At 41.2% G+C, this 13,147-nt stretch overlaps 1 protein-coding gene across 1 annotated transcript in view; it reads left to right on the top strand.

The window, feature by feature from the left end:
• Positions 1–13,147, top strand: part of DCHS2 (dachsous cadherin-related 2) — a 95,703-nt gene that overhangs the window by 61,739 nt on the left and 20,817 nt on the right. The window contains 5 exon segments of the mRNA XM_090140049.1: positions 127–967; positions 1,833–2,072; positions 6,019–6,153; positions 6,367–6,576; positions 7,765–8,622. Of these exon segments, the coding sequence (XP_089996175.1) occupies positions 127–967; positions 1,833–2,072; positions 6,019–6,153; positions 6,367–6,576; positions 7,765–8,622 (2,284 nt within the window).

Below are 13,147 nucleotides of genomic sequence, written 5' to 3'. Positions count from 1 at the left end.
ATAATAACATACGTATAATAACATATTCAGAAGTGATGAATAATTAAATTGTCAAGGAAAATAATTATCATTACACTGCCTCTGATACATTGGGAAAATATGTCAGTTGTCGTGTTTTTGTTACAGGTAATCCCACTTCCCACAGGGAGATCTGTCTTCTCTCAAGATTTCAAGCACTTTGTCATACCTGAAAATTTTAAACCTGCACAAGTATTCACTTCTGTAAAGTTGCCTGGTAATCACCTGACAACTAATAGGAAACTGTGTTTTAGTGTCTCTGAAGATGACGATGATGTTTATTTTGAAGTAGACAGTTGGACAGGAGACCTTTTTCTCTACAAGGAACTTGACTATGAAACATCTTCACACATCTTTTTGCAAGTTATTATAAAGGATTACAATAATAATCCCCCACAGAATAATACTGTCTTCCTCAGTATTGATGTAGAAGATCTGAATGATCATTCTCCACATTTTCAAGATGACTTCATAGTGATTGGCATAGAGGAAAATGTACCTGTTGGCACTCTGGTTTACACATTCAATGCAAAAGACGGAGACGGCAGTTCTCCAAACAGCAAAATACAGTATTCCCTGGAAATGAGTAGCATCGCTGAAAATCCATTTGTTGTTCACCCTTTGCATGGTACCTTGGTCGCAGCATCCCCACTGGACAGGGAGATTACTCACTCTGTGATCCTTACAGTATCTGCAACAGACCAGACAATAAATGTGGCTGATCGCAGACGTGATTCTCTGACTGCAAAAATTGTTATTCTGGATGTCAATGACAACAGTCCCAGCTTTATATCTTCACCTCTTTGCTATGTCATGGAGGATGCCGACGTGGGCCTCCTTGTGCACCATATAACTGCAAAGGATCCTGATGAGGGAAGAAATGGACATGTTATGTATCACTTAATTTCAGGCAATGAAAACGGATCATTTATATTGGATGAAATCACAGGTACTGTAACTCTCTTGTTCTTATACTGTTCTTATCATGGCAATATTTGGGAATGCATACAGTGCAATAACAAAATAATGAATGACAATGACACTCCACTCCACCCAGAGTATCAAGCACCATACAAGTGTGGCAGTGCTGAAAGCTTAGTGAGACTTAGCAATTTCTGCATGACACTCTGACTGTGTTGTACAGAAATGCCTTCCAGTGCTTTACTGGGGAAAATGTGTGCAGTGGAATGCTTCACACTGATTTTTTACACAGTGCATACTTAAAGCTTGTATATATGTATACAGTGCCACCTGTAGATGTGAGGAAAGGCAAAATCAAGATCAAAGGAATGAAGGAGTGCACACCGCAGATAGAATGCATTTTGTAGGTGCTCAAAGTGCTGTCAAATTTTTTTCTACAGCCTTCTGAAGTTTCCTGGTTCCTGAATGAGTTCTGTGGCTGTTATTCCATTTCCACAGAAATAAGAATTTCACTGTAACAGTTACAGTATTTTCAGATTCTTATTCTGATTTTAAATCCATAATGTGATACAGCTGACATTGCTTTGTGGAGTTGCTAATCGGAGAACTGATGTGCAAAAAACCAACAACTATGAAGATATATGAAGTTAAGTATAATGCAAAGCCCAGAGTTAAGTAAAATATTTCTCTCTTTGAACCTCATTTGAATGTTTCATGAATCCCAATTACCCCTCTTGTCAAAATGAACATTTCTGGGCTACTCTCACAGGAATTACTCCAACGTCTGGAAGCCTTGCAGCAGTGGCAAGAATGTACTTTAGTGTGAGCAAAGGAGCAATCGAGATCCTAACCTGGTGCTGAGGCTTCTTCACTGTTTCCATTCTTTATAACAGGACTCCTAAGTACAGCCCAGCTCCTGGACCGCGAGGCTCAGGAGCACTACAGTCTGACGGTCATGGCTCTTGATGATGGCAGTCCAGCTCTCTCCGCAACACAGGTTCTAACCATCCTCGTTCTTGATGTGAACGATGAGAGCCCAATATTTCTGCAGCAGCTTTATGAGACTGCAGTTTATGAAAACCGGGATCCAGGGGAGCTGGTCGTAAGAGTGGAAGCTGTGGATAGAGATGCAGGTATTTTCAACCTTTTTGCTATTGTGGACATTGTAGACTGATCAAATCTTACTTTGCTCTGTGCTTGTATGTAGAAACGTCATGCTTTTCCCAGGGTAATGTCTGCGTTTGAGTTCCAAAACATGGCTGTTAGTTCATATTCTCAACATTCATTCAGGGCTTGGAGATATTCTGACTTATGCACTTGGCTAGCCTCAGCCCTAATTAATATATTCAGTATAACTTGAGTGCATGGGCAATGTGGGGTAGGTCAACGCACTCCAGATGAAAACAGAGGATTCTGGTTCTAATTCAGAAAAGAGTAGTAATCTCCATTAGAGTCAATATTTAGACACTTCTGTTTCTCTCAATGAGTTTTTACTAGTTTTAAATTACCTCAGAAGTTCAAATCCCAGTTTCATAACAGCAAACATGCACTAATGTCTTCTGACCAGAGAGGGGCACTGTCATCCAAGAATTTCCAGGCACTTGAGCTGTGAAGCAATTTTGAATACCGTCCTGGATTTCAAATATGGTTTCACATACATGCTTTTTCAAACATACAGAAAGTAAATGAATAAAAAGAATGGTTAATATGCTCACAGATAATGATGAAACGTGAGAATCTTCGCTAACCAACAAAAAACTCCCTCCAGTTCTTCAACTTTTGTAATATCTGAAATGCACAGGATTTACAGATTGGGTCTGGAGATCATTGTGCCTTCAGTAATGCAAAGCATGGTATATGCAGTTGATGTAACCTGAAGCAGTTGCACTGAACCTGTGATCTGCATTAAAATAAAAAATGAGGAGAGATTTTAAACTCTCGGATATTGCTGCATTTGACCCAAAAGTTGTCTCTGCTCTGCAAATGATTTGGGTTCGCTTTCTGCACATCTTTACAATTGTTTAAGATTGTGCTATCAAAAAAAAAAAAAAAATCCTGTTAGTGAAATGGTCTTCTGTCTCTAGTAAGATGTCCCATTTTAAAGCAGAGCATACTGATTACAAAAGGCTGATGTGAGATATATGGAAGAGCCATTTCCCCACAAGTATGTGAAGTATCTGAGAGTTAGGAAGGAGTCAGTAGTCATATATATGAAAATCTTCATGATAGCTGAGCAGCATTACTGTCTACCTCTGTCTCCTTCATTCTTCCATCCATTTTCTTTTTGGCCCATCCTATAAAAACAAAGTTAATATTTGATGTAAAAAATTGATACATAACATAGAAAAGAAATAGCTATCTTGAATTCTTGAATTCCTTTTTCTTCTGATGGCATCCCTCTCTCTATTAAATTTATTGTTATTTTGTATTGTGCATTTTATGGGAAGTACAGCAGGAGATGCAATTTTAAGCCTTTAGTAGGAGGGAGCACTACTGGCTTGGCTGAGTGGAGAGGAAAGGCACTTCAGGTCTGCTGGGTGACACGTGGCTGGCCAGTGTGCATCTGCTGGTATAGACAGGTTAGGCTGGAGCAGCATTGTTTCTCATGGTTCCTTCCTGGTTAATTTTGTCTCTTTGTTTAATTATTATTGTTTTAATTTATATGTTTTCCAGTAACCAGAGCCCTTCTGCTGGGGCTTTTTGTCACATTTTCAATTTTTGGCCCAGTGTCATATGTATGTTGCAGAATTGTTCCAAATACTGAAAGTGATGCTCATAATGTAAGAAAATGAGATTTATATGGTAGTCATACGAACACAACTCATTTTTATTACTTTTTGAGTAGAAGACTCCTCGTTGTGGCCTTGATTTTTCACTTCCTATTTTTTATATCATTTTTATTTGCTGTTTAAGTTGCAGTTCAAATCCCAGGAATATTTGCGTAGTCTCAGTAGAGGACTTTCTTCCCTTTATTATTTTTTTCACCTTAAATGTTCCCTAACTGACCACAGGGAGGAATCATTCTTACTGACAATCACAGCCATTATCAGCCTTATGTTTTATTTGTTTTCTTATTTCATGGATTATCTAGGAGGGGAAGAGCAACATCTGTCATCTGCTCTGTATTTGCTCCAGGCTTTAAGCTTGATTTTACTTCAAAAGGTCTTTCTTGGAAATCACTGCTAAAATTTGTGCCTCTACTGATTTTTTACACATAAATCATCTTGTACCGCTGACTTGTACCTGCACATTACAACAGGAGCACCATGAAATCACCCTGCTTTCTGGAAAGCTGGAAAGATTTCTCTAATTCTTGTGTCTGTGTGTTTTCATGAATAAGTCCCTTGCTTGAATTGGTTTAGATGAAAATGCATTTACAGTAATAATTCTTTCAATCAAATGTCATTAGCTTTGTTAACTATTCAGCAAAACTATTCAAAAGCAAACAAAGGCAGTCATGGACATTTAAACCGTAGACTCTGTTTCTTCTCTTGCAGAACTGTTTCTCCATCAACTCCAGCTTAGATTGTCTTATTTTCTGCTATTCTAGTTGAGAACAGAATGTAGTGTTAACTCTGACTAAGTTTAGTATTACTAAGAACACTGTAGTTTTCCAAGTACACTGTTCTTACATTACCAAAAGATTGTGATGGATGAAAAAACACAGCATGACTGAATGAAACTTAGTTAAAAGAAAAAAAGGAAATAAATGAGCATGATTGTACAAGGTGGAGTAGTAGTCGCTCTTCATGTAGAATGTGGGATTAAACTCATTGAAGATCTCAATAATAGAGAGGGCACAGTATTTTCCTCTAAAGGGTGTTGAAGAATAGAAGAAATATGAGAGCTTATTTTATGGTCATAACTATTAGGAATGTGGAATCCCATTTCTCGTTCAGCTGAGGCAGCTTTGGAAGCATGACTTGTGAAGTCCTGTACAGTTTTATCCTACTGTTCTACTATCCTACTACTCTAGATAATGATAGGACCAAGGGGGAATGGTTTTAAACTAAAGGAAGGGAGATTTAGATTACACGTCAAGGGGGAATTTTTTACTGAGATAGTGGTCAGGTGCTGGAACAGGTTGCCCAGAGAGTTTGTGGATACCCCATCCTTGGAGGTTGGATGGGCCCTGGGCAATCTGATCTAGTGCATATTCTAGTGGCTGGAAGCTTGATGATCCTTGAGGTCCCTTCCAGCCCAAGCCACTCTATGATTCTGTGCTATGATTCCTAGAGAAGGACAGGAAGAATAATATTCAAGTATCGTATACAAATGGTGGATCTAATTAGGAACTGATTGAAAATGACACTCAGAAAAACATTGAAAGAGGGAAAATCTTTAAGTTAAAAATCCTACTAAACCTTACTAAAACCTACTAAACCCTACTAAAAACCCTACAAGACTTCTTAAAGACCAACGGTATCATTTCAGGGTTTGTCTGCAAGCTTAAACAGTCTAAAAGGCCTGAGATGTGCAGTGGAAGTGCCCACCAAGTAGGCTTTTGAGTTGAAGACAAGTCAGTGTCAACCCTGTGAGTTTTGACGGGACTTAGGCCTCTGCCAGCTCAATATTACCTGGAACTTGTGGATGTGTCAAAAATTGGATGTTTTCTCTGAATGTTTATTCAGAGAAATGCTATTCAATGTCATACTTTACAGAGATGCTTGTACTGGCTCTGAGTGAAATAAGAGGAAAACCAAAGCCAGAGCAGCCTGGTGCACTGCCTGATGTCCTGTTGAGAAATAATTTATTACCTGAGGGAGAGCATAAGACAAATGTGTGGATTCCGTGGTCTGAGTTCATGATACATCAGCTTGTTTGGTAACTTGCCTTGGGTCCTGCAAAATGCTGCTGAGGTCTTTGGAATGCCTGGAAAACTTATACACAATCCAGTAGCAGGACGAGGATTTGGAAGATCCAGTTTTAAATTTTAATCTCTTGTGTTAATGAAGAAGCAGTTACTCACTGCACTGAGAATAATAATTTCATTTCTAATCCATTTCCTAGGAGGTGGGGGGGAAAGAGGGCATGTAATGAGAGTGACTGTTTTATTACCACTTCTGTTTTCCTTTTTAGGACAACATTCCTTGCTTCAGTATGATATCCTACCAGGACCTGGATATGAGAAATTCAGGATAAATTTGGACAGTGGAGAGTTGTTAACAACTGTGTCACTGGACAGGGAAACCCAGGAGGTTTACAGTATTAAAGGTAACAGCATGAAGTAGCTATGACTGCTTGTGCAATGGGAGGTGAGAATGGTTGTGGCATTACTATCAGACTTAGTCTGGGTTACATGGAAGTGCTAATATATTCAGGAACAGGGAAGTATGTGCTTTATTTATAGCAAAAATAATGACTATTCTGCTATTGCTAAGGAGTAGTATACTTCTATAATATTTGCTTTATGTTTTTAAATCTTAGTTTTGGTTCGAGATGGTGGAACTCCATCTCTATCAAGCACAGCAACAGTTATCTGCAAAGTGCTGGATGAAAATGATAGCTCTCCCAAGTTTTTCTTTCCTGTCTTTGAGATTTGTATTCCAGAGAATCAACAGCCTTCAGCAGTTTACGTTGCCAGGGCTGCAGACATGGATGCTGGCAATAACGGAGCTCTAAGATACAAAATAAGTGGTAAGTTATATCTTGTCGTTATTGTTAGATCAGGAGGCATATAAACAACAGTGTCCAGGTTTTAGGCTAGTGTTCCTATATACTGTCTTGTTCACGTGTTTTTTTTATGTGCTTAATGGGGAAAATACTCTTTTACCCCTTTGTCAGTATTAATAAGCCTTTTCCAAGCAAACTTTAAGTCTGCTCTCTGAATTTGAAATGGTACAGAAGAGAAAAACAAAAGCTACCAAATCCTGGAAGAAGGCCTTCATCACAAATGCGTAATTTTATCCCTTTCATTATAGTTGTGGAAGCTGTGAACATAAATATACTCTTTTAGTAAGTACAAGAACTAATCAAATTTTAACTTTTTAATTTTATTTTGTGAGAGCTTTCACTCACCAATTAAAGTAATACTTGGTTTTCGTATTGCCAAACTCTCCCCAGGTCTGCTATGTCCGTGTAAGCTTCACAGCTGTTCAAAGCCTCTTTTAAAATCTTTGCACAAATACAAGTATGCTATGCTTACTTTGGTTTGTGGCTCCCAACATTAGCTCAAACAGCAGGTAGCTACTGTGGTACCAGCTGACAAATTTTTCTTTGAAGAAACAGTGAAGAATTTCTTTGTTTTCTTGGTTTTAACTTCATGATCTTTTACAATTTTAAATTTATTTGCCATTATTGGTCTTTCTACATGTTATAAAGTATGTATGCCATTCACTGCAACTGAAAATGCTGACTTTTCTTCTGTCAACTGCTTCATATTTACTTTCTCTTTTCTTTTCCCCAAAATCAAGATATTGAAGTGCAACTATTCATTTCCAAGAAACAGATTTGTAGAATAGAGCAAAGAGCAACTAATTGCTATTGTCAGCAGTGCTTTATAGGTTTCTGGAACTTGTAGCTAAGGTTGAAAGAGGTCATCTTGTGATGCAGCATAGTTACAGGAGACTTTATAAAGTGTGCAACTTTGGGAAAAAGACACATATCTGTCAATATAGCTGTTCTGTAAATTGATATGATGTTCTCTATTTACTGTAGTTGCCACCTGCTGATTTATATGAAATTCTTATAAGAGGAATAAAATATGAAAAAGGATACACGAGCACACCAGCTGCCTTTGCAATTGGATCATGATATTGTAATAAACATTGTGATAGTCATAAGAGATTATTTTTCCAAACGCAGTTGTTTTTTTGTGTTTGAAAGGTGGAAACGTTGGAGAATACTTCACACTAAACAATACTTCTGGAAAACTGTTGGTCACTCGTACCTTAGACAGAGAAGATGTCAGCAATTTTACTCTTGTAATTGAGTGCCATGACCTAGGCAGTCCACCAAGGAGTTCCACTGCACTGCTGTACATAACAGTCCTGGATGAAAATGACCACAGCCCACTGTTTGAAAAGAACCAGTATCACATCTCTGTGAGAGAAGACCTAGAGGAAGGCACAGCCATCCTGGACCTCTTTGCTTCTGACAGAGACGACGGCCCGAATGGTGAAGTTACATACTCACTCATTGGAGACACTTTTGGAGCGTTTGCCATTAACAGTGTAACAGGCTCCATAGTTACTACAAGGGTGCTGGACAGGGAGGTGAAGTCCCAGTATACGCTTAGGGCTGTGGCGAGCGACTGTAGCTCCCATTTGCCAAGAAGCAGTGCTGCCAGCATTGTGGTGCACATCGATGATGTCAACGACAACAATCCGGTGTTTCTGCAGAGCCCCATCAGGGCCTTCGTGCCTGTTGAAACCACAGTGAATGAGACGGTAGCCACTGTGAGAGCAGAGGATGTGGATCTGGGGCCAAATGGAGCTATTGTTTTTAGTTTGTTGGCAGCAGAAACTTTATTTGAGATTGACTCAGAGACGGGTGACATCGTTCTTCAGGAGCCCTTGTCTTCTGAAGACTTCAGTACACGGCTGCTAGTGATGGCTTCAGATCAAGGTACCTCACCTCGAACAGCAATGACTCTGGTCATTATCTTTACAAAAGAACAAGAGGAGGAGATTTTGTTCAGCCATAGCCTGTATGAAGCAAGCGTGCCTGAAAACAGTGCAGCAGGTGAGTCTCAAATCGTCCTCGCTGTTCTTGCAGCTGCTGCGCTGACTCCTCTCTATTTGGGATGGTAATTGTAACAAATTGTGCAGTAGCAGGGAAAAGTGAAGTTGGATGATTCAAATTGCTAGTCCGTGTATTAGATTGACTGTCCCGAGGTGAAGCCTTACTGCACCTGGTGCTCACTAATGCAGAGGAGAGCATTATAGAGGTTAAGATTGGAGGCAGCCGGGGCTGTGGTAACCATGATATGGTGGAGTTTGTGATCTTGAAGAATGCATGTATGGCAATAAGCAGAGTCAGGATCTGTGCTTCAGGACAGCAAAATTCAGGCTGCTCAAGGAATTGCTGAATGGAATCCCCTGGAAAACTGTCCTTAAGGGCATGGGTACAGAGCAGAGCTGGCAGCTCTTTAAAAGCACCTTTCTGAGAGCACAACGGCTCTCCATCCCCCAGCAGAAGAAGTTGAGCAGGGGAGGCAGGCGACCGATGTGGCTGTGCAAGGACCTGCAGCTTAAACTGAGGGAAAAGAGGGAAATGTACAGGATGTGGAAACAGGGTTGTGTAGCCTGGGAGGAGTACAGGGCTGTTGTCTGTGTGCGTAGAGATAGAATTAAGAAAGCCAAGGCAGCTGAACTTGGTGAAGGATGTGGAAAATAACAAGAGGGGGTTCTTCGTAGGCAGGAAGAGACAGGCCAAGGAGAATGTTGCCCCTTTGATGAAAGGTAATGGGGAGCTGGCTTCTTCAGACATAGAAAAAGCTGAGGTACTCAATGAGTGCTTTGCCTCAGTCTTCACAAGTGGTCAGGCTTCCTGTGTCTGCCAGGACCCTGAGCCTCTAGGTGAGGGTGTGGGGAGTGGTTTCTGTCCCACTGTAACAGTGGAACAAGTCTGAGTCCTCCTCATGACACTGAACATGTATAAGTCCATGAGGCCGGATGATATCCATCCTAGGGTTCTGAGAGAGACGGCTGGTGTGGTTGCAGAGCCGCTCTCCATCGTATTTGGAAAATCATGGCTGTCCGGTGAAGTTCCAATGACTGGAAAAAGGGAAACATTGCTCCCAGTTTTGAGAAGGATAGAAGATCTGGGGAACTACAGGCTGGTGAGCTTCACCTCTGTGCCTGGAAAGATCATGGAGCACATCCTCCTAGAAGCTGTGTTAAGGCACAGACGAGATAAAGAGATGATCTGAGACAGCCAGCATGGCTTCACCAAGGGCAGATCTTGCCTGACCAATCTGGTGGCCTTCTATGATGGAGTGACGGCTTCAGTGGACAAGGGAGGGGCAGTGGATTTCTTCTTCCTGGACATCTGCAAAGCCTTTGACAAGGTCCCTCAGCACATCCTTCTCTCTAAATTGGAGAGGTGTGGATTTGAAGGATGGACTGTTGGATGGATTAAGAACTGGTTGGCTCAACGCAGCCAAAGGGCTGTGATCAATGGTTCTGTGTCAGGGTGGAGGCCGGTCACAAGCGGTGTCCCTCAGGGGTTGGTCTTGGGACCGGTGCTCTTCAGCATCTTCATCAGTGACACAGATGGTGGCATCGAGTGCACCCTCAGCAAGTTTGCAGATGACACCAAGCTGAGCGGTGCAGTCGATACGTTGGAGGGAAGGGAAGCCATCCAGAAGCCTACTTCTCCAACCTGGACAGGATGGAGAAGTGGGCTTCTGAAAACCTAATGAGGTTCAACAAGGCCAAGTGCAAGGTTCTGCACTTGGGTTAGGGCAATACCAGCTATTTATATAGACTGGGAGAATAACTCCTTGAGAGCAGCCCTGTGGAGAAGGACTTGGGGTTGGACGAGAAGCTGGACATGAGCCAGCAGTGTGCGCTTGCAGCCCAGAAGGCCAACTGTGTGCTGGGCTGCATGAAAAAAGGGGTGGCCAGCAGGGAGAGGGAGGTGATTGTCCCCCTCTTCTGAGCTCTTGTGAGGCCCCATCTGCAGCACTGCGTCCAGGCCTGGGGTACAGATAATTCCTCAGGCTGAGTCTGGTATATGCAAAAAAACTGAATTGAATATATCATAAAGCATTACACATCTACAGTAGAAAAGAAATACAGTAAGAGTTGGTTCTGATTGTAACTTTAGAAATCTACAAAATAATTGATTAGGTGAGTTTGCCTGTTCCCAGACAATAAAATGTGAAACAAAATAAATGTGACTCTCACTACTTTCATTCCTTTCAATGCACAGAAGACTTCTGCTCACTGTCCCCAGCACAAGAAGGATTCAACTTTTTAAAAGGATATATAACAGCAGAACAAGGGGAAATAGTTTTAAGTTGAGAGAGGGAAGATTCAGGTTGAATGTCAGGGGAAGTTCTTTCCAGAGAGAGTGGTGAGGTGCTGGAACAGCTGCCCAGAGAGGCTGTGGATGCCCGTCCATCCCTGGAGGTGTTCAAGGCCAGGTTGGATGGGGCCCTGGGCAGCCTGGTCTAGTATTAAATAGGGAGGTTGGTGGCCCTGCATGTGGCAGGGAGGGGTTGGAATTTCATGATCCTTGAAGTCCCTTCCAGCCTGGGTCACCCTGTGATTCTGTGAAGAAGGACGTGGAGTTCTTGGAATGGGTCCAGAGGAGGCCCGTTAAGATGATCAGAGGGCTGGAGCACCTATCCTATGAGGAAAGGTTGAGGGAACTGGGAATTGGGCTTGTTTAGCTTGGAAAAGAGAAAGCTCTGGGGAGATCTCATTGTGGCCTTCCAATACTTGAAGGGAACATAAACAGAATGGGGAACAGCTGTTTACATGGGTGGATAGTGATAGGACAAGGGGGAATAGTTTTAAACTGAGACAGGGGATTTAAGTTAGATATTAGGAGGACATTTTTCACTCAGAGGGTGGTGAGGCACTGGAACAGGTAGCCCAAGGAGGTTGTGGATGCACCATCACTGGCCAGGCTGGATGTGGCTCTGGGCAGCCTGGTCTGCTGGCTGGTGATCCTGCCCATGACTAGATGATCATTGTGGTTCTTTTCAACCCATGACATTCTGCAATTCTGTGAGCTACCTTTCTGCCCTTTTTGAGTGTATCAGCAAAAGAACTGTGACCTGTAGGAACTGCCTGATGCGTGTGTTTGCTGCTCCTATACAGTGGTACATTAAGTAGTAAGCTCATGCGACAGAGATGGTGTTCTTGCACCCCAGAGCCTGGGAAACCCTGAGCATCAGTGGATTCATTCCTTTAGAAAATGACTTAAATGATGGGTCGACCGCCTACTCCCTGTTTTACTTGTCAACACAATCAAGTTCAGATGAGATGAGTGAGGTATACTATTTGCAACGTGAGATTTTTTCCCGTTGTTTTTACAAAACCTTTAATGAATTGTAATGGCTTTTAGAGATATCATAAAACCTACTTACATTCAGGACTTTTCAGAAGCAGAATATGGGTAAGGTGAGGTGAAGGGAGGAAAAGTTTGCAGACATTGACATTTGCACTTCCACAGTGCATCTCTAGACAGAGACAGCACTACTACATGCCGCCAAGAGATAAACAGCTTGAACCACAAGGTACTTACAGATTAATTTGTTGTTTAGAGTATTGATGAGGATTTTAACTGTACTTATCTTTTAGATGATATTTGTTGTGCATCCTGCTGATGAGTTACAGTAGGTAATTTTCATGCTCCAGGGGTTGTGCTCATCACAGTGAGGGGCAGAATGTAGTGCCTTTCTCATTTTTTCCACCCACAGATCCCACTGTACAGTTGACCAGATATATTTAGAGGCCTGATCTACCTCTATATTCAAAATTCAAAAGCTGCTTTGTGAGGTTCAGCTTGAACCTCTCATTTATCCTCTATAGTTCAAATTTCCCTCTGAGCAATATTCCTTTATATCCTAAGAGTATTGTGAGAATAGTGAAATCTCAGATCTTGAGTAATAGCCTATGTATTTGATTAGGAATCAGAAAAGAAAAAAATGTGTTAATAATTTAGGAAAACCAATCAGTGTTCATGCATAATTAGAAACAGAAGTAAGGATGAAGATGGCTGTGGCAGAAATTATGATTCTCAGCCATTTCTTCCTGCATGCCTCTTTGAGGCTACAAGCCAAATTTTCAGCAGTGTGCTTTAAAATTAATGCTTACCAGTATTACTAATGTTGTGAATTGTGACCAAACCACTAGGCTAGAGCATCTGTCTTGCTCTCTCACAATCTGACAATGTCAAAAAACATGCAAGATTTCGGAAAAAATTAGAAGGCTTTGAACAGGATAGAATTTTAAATTTCTGTGAAACCAGTGCTTCATTTGCATTTTCAACTACAAATGCAGTAAATAAATAAATGAATATCATATTCATGCATATCATCTTGACATTTAATGTATGGTTTTCATTCCATTAATTTGACCATGATTTACAAGTAGTTTTAGGTTCCCTATAACTGATTTTTGTTTCCATAATCAAGCCACAGATATATCATAGGCTTCAGCCCTGCTTTGTATGGTAATTAGTTGTGTTTCTCTTTGATGTCTACCTGTTGCTGCTGCAGCAAGCTGGTGTTTTCAGAAAGTATCACAAGAAC

The sequence above is a fragment of the Phasianus colchicus genome, chromosome 4 (genome assembly GCF_987193195.1).
Source record: "Phasianus colchicus chromosome 4, bPhaCol1.hap1.1, whole genome shotgun sequence".
Classification (NCBI taxonomy): domain Eukaryota; kingdom Metazoa; phylum Chordata; class Aves; order Galliformes; family Phasianidae; genus Phasianus; species Phasianus colchicus.
The sequence above is the reverse complement of the archived record's forward strand: the minus strand, read 5'-3'. Positions and strand labels throughout refer to the sequence as shown.